The sequence below is a fragment of the Microcaecilia unicolor genome, chromosome 3 (assembly GCF_901765095.1).
Source record: "Microcaecilia unicolor chromosome 3, aMicUni1.1, whole genome shotgun sequence".
Classification (NCBI taxonomy): Eukaryota; Metazoa; Chordata; class Amphibia; order Gymnophiona; family Siphonopidae; genus Microcaecilia; species Microcaecilia unicolor.
Window position 1 is genome coordinate 326,461,696 of NC_044033.1, and position 19,250 is coordinate 326,480,945.

Here is a 19,250-nt window from a genome sequence, read left to right on the forward strand (position 1 = left end):
TTCCCCCATAGTGGCTAACCGGCTATATCTTGCAATATAGTTGATTACCGCCAATGTTCAGCGCTGGGTTAACTGGTTAACTAAGACTACATAACCTCTAGGAACTTTACCAGTTAGCACTGAAAATCAACTTAACCAATTAAGTTCCAGTGTCCAAAAATGAAACCAAATATTCAATGCCGGTCACTGGAAATGACCCAACATTGAATATCCGGGGCCAGCACTGATGGCGACCCTTACGTGAGCTGTCTCTAACCAGCTGAATATCGGCCCCATGGTAATAATAATTTTCTACTTATTTTTAGGAGGGAGGAATGGGCAGAGAGCAGCACACTGCCAAGTGCTAACTGGTTACCGTTGATTTAATAAGAAAGCCCTCAGTGCCTCCTAAAAAGGACACGGTAAGGACTCCCGCGTTAATTTTTTTAAATAGCTAAGCACTAATGCTAAAATTAGCACACGACCAGAAAGTAAACAAACTGACAAGTGGCTATTTTACTGCAACACCAGAAATGAGCTCAGTGCACGGGAAAGTCCCATGTTAAGATGCGCTAAGCCCATTTACTAGCTAAATTTACTAAAAGGGCCCCGTATTTTACTATTCCAGCCCGAGTTCTGTTGTTTTACCCCTTCCTTCTCTGCCACAAATTAGCATTCTGCTGATTTTTCCAGGTCCACATGGACTCCAGCTTTTTTGCCCGTGTTTTTATCTGTGGTTAACTTGTAAATTCTGTATTTTTCTGCTATAATAAATCTGCTTTGTGCGACATTTATTGAAATTCCAAATATAAAATGAGTTAAGCAGAGCGGATGCACGAGGATGGTTATAAAGGACTCCTTTTACTAAGCTGCGGGAAGAGCTAGCATGCACTTAAAACTTACTCAAGGCCCACCTCTTCTCCCTTGCTTTTGGCGCCTAACCACCTTCCCATTCCTGATACCTACACTGACTACATAGTTTTTACCTTTAGATTGTAAGCTCTCTTGAGCAGGGACTGTCCTTCCCCATGTTTAAACTTGTACAGCGCTGCGTAACCCTGGCAGCGCTATAGAAATGCTAAGTAGTAGTATTACCATAGAGCATGCTGAAGCATCCTGGGGTAAAAGCCCAATCTGCACATGCAACCACATGCTAAAAAATGTGTCTATTTTTTTCTTGGAGGGAGCATGTTTTGGGTGCAGAACCTGGGCATGACAGTGAGAATCAGTTACTGCAGGATTAGCGTGCGAGCCCTTACCGCCTACAAAATATGTGCTGGTAAAGGCTCACGCACTAATTTTTGGTAATAGCCACGTGATAATGGCAACATTAGCCCATGGCTATTAATTCAGAAAAGGGAAAATCAGCCATTTTTCCGGCTGCGGTAAGAACGGCCTTAACGCAGAGGAAAAACTCGTGTAAGGGCACGCTAAGGCCGCTTTTAACTGCAGCTTAATAAAAGAACCCCAAAGTAAGGGAAAGGTGTCTGCATAGCACAGCATGCCTGTCTTCAGATTCATTCAGTCTGTAGAGATCTCCTGAAGAACAGACAGCAGACCTATATTGGATTCACAGTTAACATGCAGGCCCCAAACAGACACAGTTACACTATTATCTTCATGCAGAGTAAACAAAATGAGAAAAACAGTGTAAAACCTGAAACAGGTAGACATCGCTGAAGGAGTTGCTGAGACAGAACACATTTTCCTTCTTGGGATGTTCAGGGATGGACTGTACGACACTGTCTTCTGCAAAGAGGGCGTATCGAGGTGAACTGCTCTGTTCCATGCAATTTCCTTCATAGGTTTCGTAAAACAGTAGGGTGCAACCTTTCATAAGGAAAACAGCAGGAGTTAGTAGGTCCTAACCCCCTAACCTCTGACCCTGCTCAGTGCAGGCTTTCATGAACCAGCAGGTAAAAGACAGGGCTTATTTTCAAGATCATAAAAGCATTAAGTACATAAGCATTGCCATACTGCGGCAGACCAAAGGTCCATCAAGCCCAGTATCTTGTTTCCAACAGTGATCAATCCAGGTCACAAGTATCTGGCAAGATCCCAAAAGAGTAAAACAGATTCTATGCTACAGCAGATTTTCTTAAGTCCATCTTAATGATGGTTTAAGAACTTTTCTTTACCAATTTGGGGCAATAGGAAAGGCAGTGAGCCCACTGTCCTCAAACCTGAAAACATACCTCGCTCAATATTCAAAGTGATTTAAACGGCCAGCAGAGGCTCCTGGCCATTGAAATCACTTGTCCACGGCTAACTGAGAATATTCAGTGCTTATCTTATGCAGTTAAGGGCTCAACGCAGCGTTGAATATCTGGGAATACTGCTGGCACTGGACATAAAAATGCTGATCCACAGTAAAGAGTCATATGTGAGTATGTATTATTTAATTAAAATATTTCAGATCTTGCCCTGCAGCATTGCAAATAGAGGACACGGATTTCGATTCAATTTTTGAAGAAAGTCCTATCTGCATTTACACATAAATAATCATACAGCTCCTAGGAACTGCTGTAACGTCTCTCCGAGGCACTGGCATACTCAGTCCCCTAATGTTTATTGTCCCATGACTTGATGGTGCATGATTTCCGGAAAGCTCTCTAAACACAGTGAAATCAGCCTCCACTTTCTTGATAAAGCAGTGCAGTCACCAGGTGCCACACGGGTCTACTTACAGAGCAGAGGAGTAGAGAGGGATGTGCCTTTTTTCAAACAAGTTGCATATGACTTACTGCCTTCACGTAAGAATAGGGAGCTGTGACCATGCCTGTAGCAAGCTAAAAGTGTACCCTGTACGACTTATTCACTGCCTCCACTTAATGACTCCCTGAAAATAAACCAAAGTCTGCTAGACAATCTTCATCCAAGTTGTGCTTCTGTAATTCTAAAAGCTGCATGCCTGCCCATCAGGTTCCTTTCAAAGATATCCACCTAGAGCATCACAGCTCAGGGATGGCATTAACACAGCACTCAGCATGCCTATGGAAGGTATCACAGTCAGCATGAGTCTTGAGTACCCTCACCTCGGGGCAGGAAGGGGAGCCACTGAATGCTGGGGGGGAGGGGAAGGGGAGAGTAGAGGAACAGAGAAATGCTGTACACCACAGGGGAAGGAGAAAGATACAGGACCCCTATGGAGGGGGAGTAGGGAAGTAGATGCTGGACACCAGTAAGGGGGAGGGAGGGAGCAGAAGGGAAGTACCAAGATGCTGGACACCATGGGGGGGGGGGGGGGGGGACGGAAAGGAAGACTACAGATGCTGGACACCATGGAGGGAGAGAGCAGTAGGGAAGGATAGAGATGCTGGACAACATGGAGGGAGAGAAGTAGGGAATAACAGAGATGCTGGAGTGTAGAGGGAAAGTAAGGGTAAAGGATACGCTGGATGTGAGTGGCATGGGGCTAGGGCCTTGAGCTACGCCAGTGTGATAGAGCGCATGGATGAAGGTTTGTCTGCTCAGGGAACTGTGAATGTCTTGACCTGAATGTCACATTTCCTACGTAGAAGCTTTATGCAAAATAGGACTTTTCATGCCATGCAAATCTTCATATATTTTATATACAGCAAAAAAGGGAATCTATCACTTTGCTTTCAACATAAAAAAGAAAATTACATTCCTTCTAAAAATAGTGTTAGCCAGGGTAAAACAAAAAGATGCACAACCATGTTTTCAGAAAAGACTCTCACATTCTCTTTAGGGGCCAAACGGTGGTTTAAAAATACAGCCATTAACCCCTGGATTCAATAATTGGAGCCCAAAATTGCGTGTGCAAATTTGAGCGGGCGCCCAATCTACACACGCAACTTAAAAGGGGCATGGCCATGGAAGGGGCATGTGCAGGTCAAGGGCGTTCACTAAAGATACTCGCAGAATTATAGAATTAGTGGGATCTGCGGCTAACTTACGCGTGAGGATTTACACCAGGTTTCAGTTGGTATAAATCTTCCCGCCCAAAGTTAAGGGTGGATCCCGGCGCTTCACGCTATTCTATAAACGGCGCCCAACTCGGAGCACTGTTTATAGAAAACTACTTAGCATGCATTTTTTTCAGAATTGAAATCTGGGCACTATTTACTGAATCTAGTCTTAAGTGAATGCATATCAGTACTCATCATTTCAACTGGGAGCATTTGATTAAATGTAAGATTTACCTTTCAGTGTAACCCAGTACTGCTTCCACTTCCTACGTGCAACCAATTCAAGTTTCTTCTCTTTCTGTAGGGTGATGAGAGGCTTGAAGAACAGCCACCCTGCTTTGCGCACCACGCCCTGCTCCTTCTCGTAGAGGAGATCCAGCTGTTCCAGGGAGCTCAGCGAGTCGCTGATCGAGTCCTCCATCTCCACTGAGGTGGCCACGTTGTCCACGTTCGTCTTATCCATATCCAGCTCCCGCATGAAATTTTCATAGATGTTCTGCCGGAATGCATCGCTGCTGACACCATTGGCGGACTCGCTCCTCTGGGGCACAATAGGACCAGAGCCAGATGACCACAGTAGACTAGAAAGCTGCGGAGGGGAGCTAGTGTCTCCCGTGAGACTGTCGATCCTGCTGTCGAAGTAATCACTTGTATCTTTACCTCTCAGCTCCTGCGCGGACTACAAATCACAAAGAGGCATTCTATGAGTTGAGTGCATTTAAGCATTCACTTTTATGCTGAATGAAAAAATTCACTTTTAAACCCATTACAAAGAAAAGAAGTCATGAAATTACATACACCACAGTTTAGATGGAGGAGTGACTTAGTGGTTAGAGCAGCAGACTGAGAACCAGGGAAGCTACAGTTCAAATCCCACCCATGCACTTTGTGACTCTCTGTAAAACAATTAATCCTGCACTGCCTCAGGAAAAAATTAGACTATGGGGGGCAGGAAAATACCAAGTATACCTGAATGTAACACACCTTCATTTATACCAAATAGGCATGAGTTAGTACAGACCAGTGAGCCTGAGGTCAGTGCCAGGCAAATAGTCAGACATTTCCACCTATTACACAGTTTCTAAAGTTAAATATCTCTATTAAAGAAATTGACCAAATCTGTTTGTTTATTGGACAAGTACCAGCATACCTATCAGCAGACCCCTCCCCAAATCAAATACTAAAATGGTGTTCTCTTTTTCAGAATGACTTCTTACAATCTGGTCATTTTCCATCCACATTAAGTGGTATCATTCTAACACCAACTGTTAAGAACATAAATTTGGATTCAAATTAACCAGTGAGTTATAGACCTGTTGTGAGTATCCCTTTACTTGTCAAGCTACTAGAAGCTAATGTTGCTGAACTACTATTAGATTTTTTAGTAAATTTTAATTGCTTACACCCCTTGTAGTTTGGCTTTAGGTCCTTTCATAAAACTAACTCGGTTCTATCAGCTATTACTTAGAAACACAGAAAAATGTTGCCAGATGAAGACAATATGGTCAATATTCAGACCGCTAAATCCAAATATTCAATGCCGGGCCGTTTCTAGTGACCAGCATTGAATATCCAGTTTATTTTTGGCTGGTTAGAAGCTAACCAGCTATGTTGATATTCAGACTTAGCCAGTTATCTTCTAACCGGACAAAAATATCCCACGTATTCAAGCGGCCAAATATAGCTGCTAAAGTGGGGCTGAAAATATGGCTGATAGCCGGTTATGTCAGTCGATATAACTGGCTATCCGCTATCCACTAACTGGTGATATTCAGCAAGACATAGCTGGTTTTCACCCGCTGAATATCACCGGTTAGCTGGTTATGGGGCATTTAACCGGCCAGGTGCCGATCCTGGCCAGTTAAATACTTTTGAATAACGGGGGGGGGGGGGGGGGGGGGGGGGCATATGGCCTATCCAGTCTGTCCATCCTGTCCATCCATACCATGTCAGAATCTAAGACATTGATTGCCCACGGCAAGGCAGAGGTTCTTTTGCAGTTCGAACTCACAACTGCTTTGATATCGTACATTACAATATTCTGTTATACAAACTAAGCTCTTTAGGCATTGCGGGTAAATTATTAAATTGGATGAATTTTTGACTGATAGATATTATAGGGTTAAGGTAAAATTATATATAATCATACCTGATAATTTTCTTTCCATTAATCATAGCTGATCAATCCATAGACTGGTGGGTTGTGTCCATCTACCAGCAGGTGGAGATAGAGAGCAAACTTTTGCCTCCCTATATGTGGTCATGTGCTGCCGGAAACTCCTCAGTATGTCGATATCAAAGCTCCATCCGCAGGACTCAGCACTTAGAGAATTACACCCACGAAGGGACACTCTGCCCAGCTCACCACCGCCGAAACGGGGGAGGGGAATTAACCCAGCTCATCCCCACACAAGTGGGGGAGGGGAATCCGTCCAGCTCATCCCCGCGGAGCGGGGGAGGGACACCACACCCGCCGATGCGGGGGGATCTGGCTTATCCTGCAACCGCAACCGCGGGAGGAGCTGACTGACCCTAACACCGCCGAAGCGGGAGGGGTACAAAGCTGCCCTACAGCCGCACGAAGCGGGAGGGAGTGCCGGCAGAATTTTAAGTCTCAATCCAGCCCCGTAAAACGGAGGGGAGAGGAATGCAGCAGCTCACTGTAACACAAACTCGTCTTAACTCTTGAAGAATCCAAGTGAAAAAACTTGAACACGAAGTCTTTCTGAAGTAACTGAAGACTAAACTTGAACCTGAAATGCAACCAGAATAAAAACAGTACAGATATCTGGGAGGGGCTATGGATTGATCAGCTATGATTAATGGAAAGAAAATTATCAGGTATGATTATACATAATTTTACCTTCCATATCATCAAGCTGATCAATCCATAGACTGGTGGGATGTACCGAAGCAGTACTCACCCAGGGCGGGACATTGAAATCCCTGACCTCAACACTGAAGCTCCAAACCGGGCCTCCGCCCGTGCAGCCACAGTCAAACGGTAATACTTGGAGAATGTATGAGCCGAAGCCCAAGTTGCCGCCTTGCATATCTCTTCCAAGGAGACGGATCCGGCCTCTGCCATCGAGGCCGCCTGAGCTCTCGTGGAGTGAGCCTTCAGCTGGATAGGCGGCACCTTCCCCGCGGCCACATAAGCCGCTGCAATGGCTTCCTTGACCCATCTTGCCACTGTAGGCTTAGCAGCCTGCAGACCCTTACGAGGACCTGCAAACAGGACAAACAGATGATCCGATTTCCGGAAATCATTGGTCACTTCCAAGTATCTGATGATGACTCGTCTCACATCCAGATATTTAAGAGCAGAGTACTCCTCTGGGTAGTCCTCCCTACTTTCGTAGGGAAGGGAGACAGAGCTGCTGATTCACATGGAAGCGAGAAACAATCTTGGGCAGGAAGGAAGGCACTGTGCGAATAGTCACTCCTGCCTCAGTGAACTGCAGAAAAGGCTCTCGACAGGAGAGCGCCTGGAGCTCGGAAACTCTTCTGGCTGAAGTGATAGCCACCAAAAAGACTGCTTTCAACGTCAGGTCTTTCAGAGATGCCCTCGACAAGGGTTCAAAAGGCGGCTTCTGCAATGCTCTTAGTACCAGGTTGAGATTCCACGCAGGCACCACTGAGTGCAGAGGAGGGCGCAGGTGATTAACTCCCTTGAGAAAGCGCACCACATCTGGCTGCGAAGCCAGAGAAGCACCCTTCAGGCGGCCCCTGAAGCAAGCCAGAGCCGCTACCTGGACTTTAAGGGAACTGAGCGACAGGCCTTTCTCCAGACCTTCTTGCAGGAACGCCAACACTGAAGAAATTGGAGCAGTGAAGGGAGAAAGTGAGCCTGCTTCACACCACGCTGCAAAGATACGCCAAACCCTGGCGTAAGCAGTAGAAGTAGAGCGCTTCCTCGCTCTCAGCATAGTGGCGATGACCTTGTCTGAGAAGCCCTTCTTCCTCAGACGCTGCCGCTCAATAGCCAGGCCGTAAGATCAAAGGGGGAGGGATCCTCCATCACCACGGGACCCTGATGTAACAGGCCCTGCTCCACTGGCAGCCGCAGAGGATCGTCGACTGAGAGCCTGATCAAGTCCGCATACCAGGGACGCCTGGGCCAATCCGGACCCACCAGGATTACCCTGCCGGGATGCTTTGCCACCCGGTCTAGCACCCTGCCCAACATGGGCCAGGGTGGGAACACATAGAGAAGCTCTTGTGTCGGCCACTGTTGGAGAAGAGCATCTACTCCCAGGGATAGAGGGTCCCGTCCTCTGCTGAAAAAGCGCGGCACTTGGCAATTGGCCGATGACGCCATCAGATCTAGGCTCGGCTGGCCCCAGCGCTTCGTGATGTCCAAGAACGCCTGAGCAGATAGCTGCCACTCTCCGGGCTCCAAGGTATGGCGACTGAGAAAGTCCGCCTTGACATTCATGACTCCGGCAATGTGGGCCGCTGAAAGCTGCTCCAGGTTCGCTTCCGCCCACTGGCAAAAATTCATAGCCTCCTTGGCTAGAGGGGCGCTCTTGGTACCTCCCTGGCGGTTGACATAGGCCACAGCCGTGGCATTGTCCGACAGGACCCGTACAGGCTTCAACACCAGTACCGGGATGAACTCCAAAAGCGCCAACCGAATGGCTCTGAGTTCCAGGAGGTTGATAGAACACTTTGCCTCTGCAGGAGACCAGAGCCCCTGCGCTGTCCTTCCCAAGCAGTGGGCTCCCCAGCCCGACAACGAGGCGTCCGTCGTGACGACAATCCACTCTGGGGTCACCAGAGGCATTCCCGCAGACAACTTGTCTGTCTGCATCCACCAGCTCAGCGCCTTGCGCACTGCTGGGTCCAAGGGAAGGCGCACAGCATAATCCTCCGACATCGGAGTCCAGCGCTGCAGCAAAGAGTGTTGAAGTGGTCTCATATGAGCCCTGGCCCAGGGCACAACTTCCATCGTGGCCGTCATAGAGCCCAACAGCTGCACATAGTCCCAAGCCCGAAGGGGAGAGGCTACTAGGAACTGGTCCACCTGAGCCTGAAGTTTGACAATCCGATTGTCTGGCAGGAACACTCTGCCCACTTGGGTGTCGAATCGAACTCCCAGGTACTCCAGGGACTGAGTCGGGTGCAGCTGGCTCTTCTCCCAGTTGATGATCCATCCCAGGGAGCTCAAAAGAGCAACTACCCGGTCCACAGCTCTGCCGCACTCTGCATAAGAGGGGGCTCGGATCAACCAGTCGTCCAGATAAGGATGGACTTGTACCCCTTCCTTTCGTAGGAAGGCCGCGATGACCACCATTACTTTGGAAAAGGTCCGCGGAGCAGTAGCCAACCCGAAAGGGAGGGCTCTGAACTGGAAGTGTCGTCCCAGGACTGCAAAACGCAGAAAGCGTTGATGAGGAGGCCAGATGGGAATATGCAGGTACGCTTCCTTGATGTCCAAGGATGCCAGGAACTCTCCTGCCTTCACTGCCGCTATAACAGAGCGGAGAGTCTCCATGCGAAAGTGCCGCACTTTCAAGGCCCGATTGACCCCTTTGAGGTCGAGGATAGGCCGGACAGAACCTCCTTTCTTTGGTACCACAAAGTAAATGGAGTAACGTCCCTTGCCAAGCTGACTTTCTGGCACCGGAACGACCGCGCCCAGGCGGATCAGATTGTCCAAGGTCTGCTGCACTGCCACAGCTTTGACCGGAGACTTGCAGGGAGAGAGTACAAACCCGTCTTTTAAGGGTCGGCAGAACTCTAGTTTGTAGCCGTCTCTGATGACTTCCAACACCCACGCGTCTGAAGTTATTGTGGTCCACTCGCCCAGAAACGAGGACAGCCGTCCTCCAATCTGCACTGGGGCGTGGACCAAGACCCCGTCATTGGGTACGAGACCCTGGGGGAGGACCGGAGGGAGCACCTCCGGGACGGCGGTCTCTGCGAAAGGAATGCTGCTTGGGGGAGAAATTCCTCTTGAAGGAAGAGGGGGCAGAGGAACCCGACTTGCCCGGGCGGTACCGACGGGCTTCCTGCAACCGTCCTCTGGAGGTACCGGGACGAGTACTAGCCCGAGCCCTGACCTCTGGTAATTTCTTGCCCTTAGACGTGCCGAGATCGGTCACGATTTTGTCCAGCTCGACCCCAAAGAGCAGCTTGCCTTTAAAAGGCAACCTAGCCAGGCGGGATTTAGAGGCGTGGTCAGCAGACCAATGTTTCAGCCAAAGCCACCGCCGCGCAGAGATTGTCTGAGCCATGCCTTTCGCTGAGGCCCTCAAGACATCATACAGCAAGTCTGCCAAATAGGCTAAGCCCGATTCCAGGGCCGGCCAATCAGCCCTCAAGGAATGATCCGAGGGGAAAGCCCGCTGCACCATAGTCAGGCACGCCCTGGCCACATAGGAGCCGCAAACTGAGGCCTGCAAACTTAAAGCAGCCGCCTCAAAGGACGACCTTAAGGCCGCCTCCAATCTTCTGTCTTGGGCGTCCTTTAGGGCCGTGCCACCTTCCACCGGCAACGCCGTTTTCTTAGTCACCGCAGTGATTAAAGAATCCACGGTAGGCCACAGATAGGCCTCACGTTCACTCACAGCCAAAGGATAGAGGCGGGACATAGCCCTAGCCACTTTAAGGCTCGCTTCTGGGACATCCCATTGAGCCGAAATTAAGGTGTGCATGGCATCATGCACGTGGAAGGTTCTAGGCGGGCGCTTCGTCCCCAGCATAATGGCAGAGCCAACAGGGGCTGAGGGAGAGACGTCCTCCGGAGAGGAAATCTTCAAAGTGTCCATGGCCTGTAACAACAGGTTGGGCAAATCCTCTGGGCTAAAAAGCCGCGCTGCAGAGGGGTCATCCGCTCCATCCGAGCGGGGATCCGTCTCCTCCAAGGAATCCGCAAAGGACCGTTGGGAGACCTCAGACACGCTGCCCTCATCTACATCGGAGGAGACAAATTCCTCCAAGGCCTGGGAATCAACCCGAGGGCGTTTACCTCTGGGAACCTCAACCTCTTTACCAGACGAGGGAGCAGGGGCAGCGTTGTGCATGAGGAAGGCCTGATGCAGCAGCAAAACAAACTCGGGGGAGAAACCCCCCAGACTGTGCACTTCCGCAGCCTGGGCAACAGCCCTAGACGCACCCTCAACCGGCGCTCGCAATAGCGGGGGAGAGACATGCTGCGCATCCAAAATGGCGTCCGGCGCGAAACTCCGCGAAGGAGCCGCACGGGAAGAACGGCTCTTAACTTTAGCCGCTTCTGTGCCGTCGCCCAAATTAAGGGCGTTCATGGCATTAATGTCTCCAACCTCAAGGGCGGCCCAAGAAGAAGCCGTCCGAGCCGCGTGGCCGGCCAAGATGGCGGAGGCGAGGAGCGGGGGATGGGCGTTTATGGCGGGAAAAACCACCACGCCGGAGGAAGGACCGGGACATTCATCGGTCACGAAACTGTCACCCAACAAGGGCGAATCAGGCTTGAAGACCCCCGCATCCCCTCTAGAAGCGCTCAAGCGACCCGGGGAGCGACCCTTTGCGCCCTCGCCCTCCGACGCCATATGCCACGAGGAGAAGAATCGGGGAACCCCCTGCCCGCTATAAAAAGGTAAAAATTACCTGCTGTCCGCTCCAAGTTGTAACGACCTGGTGTCCCAGTGAATAGCTGCAATAGACGCTTAAATAAACGTCGAAATAAACGCCTTTAAGGACGTTCAAAAATTTTTTATTTTTTTTTTTAACGGAGCCAGCGGGAGGGGGGAGAAAAGGAGGGACCTGGCACCACCAGGTTTGCACTTGCTCAAAAGAGCCCTCAACCCCAGGCACTCAACAAAACCTAAAAATTAGGCTTGGAGGCCTAGCCAGAGCTGCTGCTGTGTGTGACCACCACCTGCTGAGATAGAGAACATACTGGGGAGTTTCCGGCAGCACATGACCACATATAGGGAGGCAAAAGTTTGCTCTCTATCTCCACCTGCTGGTAGATGGACACAACCCACCAGTCTAAGGATTGATCAGCTTGATGATATGGAAATGACTAATAATTTATCAGTTGATTGGAAACCACCTTGCAGGTCCCTCAGGGCTCTCCACTCTCTTTGACGTTATTTAATTTATATATGACTTCATTTTGTTATTGCTTTTCTTCCCTTGATGCTAAATGTTTTTCTTATGCTGATGATATGTTTTTGCTAATACCAACTGAGAATAACTTGACTTCAGTTCTTCATGAGATTTCTTTATGTGTAAATAGAATTGAGGCACAGAATGCTGAACATGGTTTCAAACTCAATAAAGATAAAACAAAACTACTTTGGCTAAACCATACTGAGAATTCCATTCCTGAAGAATTATCTCTCCTGGATGGTTTAACACTGAAAGCAGATAATAAGATGGATATTCAGCCCGTGGCAGGCAGGCTAAGTGCCGTGATCAGCACTGACTGTGGATATTTAGGAGCATAAGGGCTTACGTGCATGCAGCGTGCATAAAATCCGAATCACCACCCGGCTAGCACTTGCGCCTGGCAGTAATTCCGAATTTGGCGTGCACCGAAAACCAGCGGTAGAAAATAATTCTCTATATTCTACCAAGGGGGAATTCCCGGCAGGAATCGGCAATTGGCACGAGCTGGACGATTACTGTGTGGGTAACACATTGGGCCCTTACCACTAAGTCAATGGAGTGGAGTGGAGTGGAGTGGAGTGGAGGAGTGGCCTAGTGATTAGAGCACCGGTCTTGCAATCCAGAAGTAGCCAGTTCAAATCCTACTGCTGCTCCTTGTGATCTTGGGCAAGTCACTTAACTCTATTACTACTACTACTACTACTATTTATCATTTCTATAACTCTCCATTGCCTCAGGTACAAACTTACATTGTGAGCCCTCCTGGGACAGAGAAATAGCCAGTGTACCTGAATGCACCTCACCTTGAACTACTACTGAAAAAGGTGTGAGCAAAATGTAAATAAAAATGAGTACCATTAAGGGCTCAGGCCATAAATAGACACACATTGGTTTTATTTTTGCCGCATGTCCGTTTCCCAGCACAACCCCCCCTTTTTTTTCCAGACGCGGTGGAGAAATGGTCCAACGTGCATCCAACACACACGCCCGCACAACCGCAGGCCACTTTTTGGCATGCCTTTGTAAAAGGGCCCCTTAATGAGGACCCTTTCCGGTGACCGGCACTGAATATTCAGATTTTTTTTTTTGGCCTGTTCAAACTTAACCGGCTAAGTCAACAATCAATGCTGGCCGGGTAAGTTTAAAGCAGACAAAAACGGAACTGCTATTTAAGCAGTCTGATTTGGCTGCTAAACTTAGTTTACCAGGGTTTGAATATCTGAGGATAGCCAGCTATATAGCAAGAGATAGCCAATTAGCCACTATGCACTAATATTCAGCGGAGATAATCAGCTAACGTTTGCTGAATATTAGTGCTTAGCCGGCTAAGTGCTATTTAACTGGTCAAGGGCTGGATCCATGTTTGGGGGGGGGGGGGGGGGGGGAGTCTTGTGGTATTTCTGTTGCATATTGTGTAGTTTGCTGCCATGTTATTTTTTCATGTCTGATATTAATAAACATGGTTAAACATAACTGGCTATTTTTTTGCATTTATTCTTCCCAGTGGTTTTTTAAGCTGAATCCATTACCACGAACTCCTTTTAAGCTGTTTAAACTCATTTTTTAAATTTTTGAGATCTTGGTGACAGCAACGGAGCACATTCTGTGGGGTTAAAACTGAAACTGAAAAATCTTTGAATCTTTGTCCTCAATTTCTTTTGTTTTTTAACAATAATTCATACATATTCACATGGATCCAACACATAATGTAGGCCGTCACAGCTAGTTTGCTACTTTTTCAATTGGACCCAGGAAGACACACGTGTGAGTCAGCAAATATACCTTTGTTTGTTTTGATCTCCCATTCTTGCAGCTGTGTGGAGTGATAATATTATTAGTTTTAGATGTTTGGCTTAATGATATCTTATCTTTTTTGGCAGTGATCAGCATTGGTGGAGTTTTTAGGATAGCACCAGCTGGGTTAGCCATCCTCTGTGTATTTATGGCTTTATTCTTCTGTGCATGTGTTTTATTGTTTTAAGTGCTGCTGCACATTTTTAATTATATTGTTCTAATTATGTATGGATTGTATTAAATATTTATTTGCTTTTTATCTAGATGCTTTTTAAATATATATATATATATATATGTTTTCAACTTTCATGAATTTACAAATTCATATTGGATTTTTACTGATTTGTTCTTATGCTTACTGCCACAAGTTTCTATTGCCCCTGATGCAGCCTGTACTTCTAGCGAAACATGGCTATGTCAGGCACTTGTTTGTAAGTCCCAGGAGCTTTGAAACAACCCATTAAAAACTGGGGGGGGGGGGGGTTCTTCAATAAGGTCTAGTTTCTTCTGGAGTAGCCTAGTGGTTAGTGCAGTGGACTTTGATCCTGGGGAACTGAGTTCAATTCCCACTGCAGCTCCTTGTGACTCCAGGCAAGTCATTTAACCCTCCATTGCCCCTGGTACAAAATAAGTACCTGAATATATGTAAACCGCTTTGAACGTAGTTGCAAAAACCTCAGAAAGGCAGTATATCAAGCCCCATTTCCCTTTCCCTTATCGCGGTTTTTGTAAACCGATTGTCTTCTTATTTCCCTATTCCTTTACCTTTATGCAGGCAGAAGGCTGAGATGTCAATGCATACAACTGAAGCAGAAACTGCATGTGAAAATGAAAGGCCAAGCCCACTGCATGAAACTCTTTTGGCCCTAAGAGCCGTAGAACCCTCTGACGCATCCCGCCCTTCTGATGTACACTTTCTGTGCAGGCAGGATGCATCGGAGTGTTCTACAGTTCTCAGACTTTGATGATCAAAAGTCAACGCGAGCGCACATGTCCATTAGCGCCATTTTTGCGCACGCACTTACCAACGTGGGATGATCAACGGGGTTACCGCCCAAAAGCGGTTGTGTGGTGAGCCCAGCAGTGCATTTTCCCATATAGTGTCTTCTCTGGCTGCTCTGCTATTTATCGTTTACTGTGATTGATATACTGCATTGTCTTGTCTGCAGGTCTAAGTGGTATACACTAAAAACTAATTTTAAGAAAAGAACACCTTTCGCTAAAACAGGAAAGCTCAACATGCAAACAAGAGATTACATAACCACATAATCAGCAACTGGGCAGACAGCTGAATCTTCTCAGGTCTGCTGCCTGCATAAAGGTTAATCAAGACCTGTAGTGGGAGGTGCTGCAAGGAGGGAGGGAGGAAGGTGCTAACACACTCAAGGCCTGAGAGATCAGACTCTGGAGCTGGAGAGGGGAACGAGAGAGGGGTGATGACGGACTACATGGTGGGGGGGGGGGGAGATGATATCAGAGGGAGGAGAAGAGGGGTGATGTTGAGTCACATGGGGGAGGAAAGAAATAGGGGGTGCTGCACATGGAGAGAGATGTTGGACCACCTGTGTGAGGGGGGGGGGGACTAGGGAGACAGACAGGTTCGGGATGCTAGACAGAGGGTCAGGGGTCTAAAGAGACAGAGAGATAATGCTAGATATGAGTGTAAAGGGACTAGGGAGACAGAGAGGGGGATGCCCAATGTAATTGGATAGGGGAGGGGAGAGAAAGGAGAGAGACTAGGGAGACAGAGGGGGGATGCCCAAAGTAATTGGATAGGGGAGGGGAGAGAAAGGAAGAGATGCTGGATCTAGAGAGGAGGCAGGAGGAGAGGAGATAAAAGAGGGAGCTAGTGGTGAATGTGAAATCAATGAGGAGTGAGAGTGTGGGGTTGAGAAGTAAGACAGGAGGAGAAATGAATGGCCACTAGACAGATAACGCTTTAAAAATCATTTTCTCTTCTCAGGAAGGCCCCCGGCACAGCAGCCATTCTCACAAGCTGCCTGTGGCTGCTGCAGGAAGTTGCATCGGGGGGGGGGGGGGGGGGGGGAGGCAGATCATGGCACAGGAAAAGGTTTGCAGCTTCTGAGAATGACTTCCACACTGGGGCTCCTCTGAGAAGAGAAAATAATTTTTAAAAAACACCAGGAAAGTGAGGGGAAAGAAGGAGCAGACAGTCCAAGGTGAGGAGAAGGGTAAGAGATACCTGGACCACGAGGCCCCCTGAAGCTCTGTGGCCCAGGGTAGTTGCCCTGTTTGCCCTCCCCTAATGTCAGACCTGCTGACAGAAGCAAAGCTTAGGGAGAGAACAATGGGCTAAACTGAAAAGAGCTACAGTGGGGGAAATAAGTATTTGATCCCTTGCTGATTTTGTAAGTTTGCCCACTGACAAAGACATGAGCAGCCCATAATTGAAGGGTAGGTTATTGGTAACAGTGAGAGATAGCACATCACAAATTAAATCCGGAAAATCACATTGTGGAAAGTATATGAATTTATTTGCATTCTGCAGAGGGAAATAAGTATTTGATCCCCCACCAACCAGTAAGAGATCTGGCCCCTACAGACCAGGTAGATGCTCCAAATCAACTCGTTACCTGAATGACAGACAGCTGTCGGCAATGGTCACCTGTATGAAAGACACCTGTCCACAGACTCAGTGAATCAGTCAGACTCTAACCTCTACAAAATGGCCAAGAGCAAGGAGCTGTCTAAGGATGTCAGGGACAAGATCATACACCTGCACAAGGCTGGAATGGGCTACAAAACCATCAGTAAGACGCTGGGCGAGAAGGAGACAACTGTTGGTGCCATAGTAAGAAAATGGAAGAAGTACAAAATGACTGTCAATCGACAAAGATCTGGGGCTCCACGCAAAATCTCACCTCGTGGGGTATCCTTGATCATGAGGAAGGTTAGAAATCAGCCTACAACTACAAGGGGGGAACTTGTCAATGATCACCACGAAAACCATTGGTAACACATTACGACATAACGGATTGCAATCCTGCAGTGCCCGCAAGGTCCCCCTGCTCCGGAAGGCACATGTGACGGCCCGTCTGAAGTTTGCCAGTGAACACCTGGATGATGCCGAGAGTGATTGGGAGAAGGTGCTGTGGTCAGATGAGACAAAAATTGAGCTCTTTGGCATGAACTCAACTCGCCGTGTTTGGAGGAAGAGAAATGCTGCCTATGACCCAAAGAACACCGTCCCCACTGTCAAGCATGGAGGTGGAAATGTTATGTTTTGGGGGTGTTTCTCTGCTAAGGGCACAGGACTACTTCACCGCATCAATGGGAGAATGGATGGGGCCATGTACCGTACAATTCTGAGTGACAACCTCCTTCCCTCCGCCAGGGCCTTAAAAATGGGTCGTGGCTGGGTCTTCCAGCACGACAATGACCCAAAACATACAGCCAAGGCAACAAAGGAGTGGCTCAGGAAGAAGCACATTAGGGTCATGGAGTGGCCTAGCCAGTCACCAGACCTTAATCCCATTGAAAACTTATGGAGGGAGCTGAAGATGCGAGTTGCCAAGCGACAGCCCAGAACTCTTAATGATTTAGAGATGATCTGCAAAGAGGAGTGGACCAAAATTCCTCCTGACATGTGTGCAAACCTCATCATCAACTACAGAAGACGTCTGACCGCTGTGCTTGCCAACAAGGGTTTTGCCACCAAGTATTAGGTCTTGTTTGCCAGAGGGATTAAATACTTATTTCCCTCTGCAGAATGCAATAAAATTCATATACTTTCCACAATGTGATTTTCCGGATTTAATTTGTGATGTGCTATCTCTCACTGTTACCAATAACCTACCCTTCAATTATGGGCTGCTCATGTCTTTGTCAGTGGGCAAACTTACAAAATCAGCAAGGGATCAAATACTTATTTCCCCCACTGTATGTACGTCTAGTAGCGCTATAGAAATGATAAGTAGTAGTAGTAAATGGAAACAAATCTTTATGCCAGAAAGGTAAATAAAAGTAAGAGGAAAAGAAAACTAACATGCTCTATGTTTCTCCATGAAGTGGCTGGGAAAAAAAAGGCAAAAAGATTAGCATTCAAGATTAGCAAGAGAAAATCAGAGGATTTAGATTTCCGTTGACAGAATCCAGAAAGCAGTTTGATAGACACAAATAAGCTGGAGACTCAGGAAATGAGTAATCAAGGGAAAACACCTTCAAAAGGAAGAAAACAATCTGATAAATCCATAATAATGGGGAAAAGGGCTGCTAGTCTTCAGAAAGGTTTACCAAAATGTGAAGTACACCCGGGGAAAAAAACTGATGAAAATACACGTGAACCCCCCCCCCCCCCTGAGAATTCAGTACTTGAGCAATATCAAAAGAAGAAAATGGCATAAGGTAAAAGTGAAACATAAGAGAAAAAGGAGGCTGCTATAGTTTTCAAAAGAATAGCTGAAAAGCTAAAGAAAAAGAGGTTAGCTTCATAAACTACTAGAAGTCACAGAAAGAGGAAGACAAGCCATGACATCTGGAACAGCTAAGAGAAGCAGGTAAAGTAGCTGGAAAGCAAGTATGTAAATGGAAGAAAAATAGCAAATAGGGTAAAACGGGGGAGGGGGGGCAAGACATTTCTTAGATACGCCAAGCTCCCTCCCTACCCATTTTCAAATCTCTACTTAAGGTTATCAATAGCTTTCGAAGGTTGCCCTTCTTCCTCAGATCGGAAATAAGCCAACAGCCAACAGAAAAGACTTAACAAGGATCTGGGGTTCCTAGCCCATTATAAACCATAAAGCTGTATGTCTCTGTTGATCACCCTCCCCTCACCTATCCACACCCACCCTGTTAGAATATCAATGATATGCTTTGATGTCCCCATGCATACTTCCTACCCACCCCCCTCCTCCCACCCTGTCAGACTGTCACAGTAATGCTTGAATGTTTTCACTTATAAACACAGTCAGCTAGCACATTTGCTTATTTCCGATCTGAGGAAGAAGGGCAACCTTCGAAAGCTAATCAAGAAATGTATTAAGTTATGTCCAATAAAAGGGTATCATCTTATTTTCTTTTCCATGTTTTATTTTGTTTGATTTCTATTGATAACCTTAAGTAGAGATTTGAAAATGGGTAGGGAGGGAGCTTGGCGTATCTAAGAAATGTCTTGCCCCCCCTCCCCCGTTTTACCCTATTTGCTATTTTTCTTCCATTTACATACTTGCTTTCCAGCTACTTTACCTGCTTCTCTTAGCTGTTCCAGATGGACTCCACACTTGTCTTTAGATTGTACACCTGTCTTTTTAGATTGTAAGCTCCTTGAGCAGGGACTGTCCTTCCATGTTAAATTGTACAGCGCTGCGTAACCCTAGTAGCGCTTTAGAAATGTTAAGTAGTAGTAGTAGTAATTGCAAAAAGGGGAACTGTCAGACGAGAGAGAAGGGGAAGAATATGCAGGAGCTGATGAGAGTAAAGCAGAACTGA

The 19,250-nt window shown here is 47.3% G+C and overlaps 1 protein-coding gene across 1 annotated transcript in view; it reads right to left on the reverse strand.

The window, feature by feature from the left end:
• The window catches only part of TIAM2 (T cell lymphoma invasion and metastasis 2), a 312,305-nt gene that overhangs the window by 274,172 nt on the left and 18,883 nt on the right, over window positions 1-19,250 (reverse strand). The window contains exons 3-4 of the mRNA XM_030198390.1: window positions 4,146-4,590; window positions 1,637-1,809 (exon numbers count right to left, since the gene is read on the reverse strand). Of these exons, the coding sequence (XP_030054250.1) occupies window positions 1,637-1,809; window positions 4,146-4,590 (618 nt within the window). The remainder of the gene's footprint in view (window positions 1-1,636; window positions 1,810-4,145; window positions 4,591-19,250) is intronic.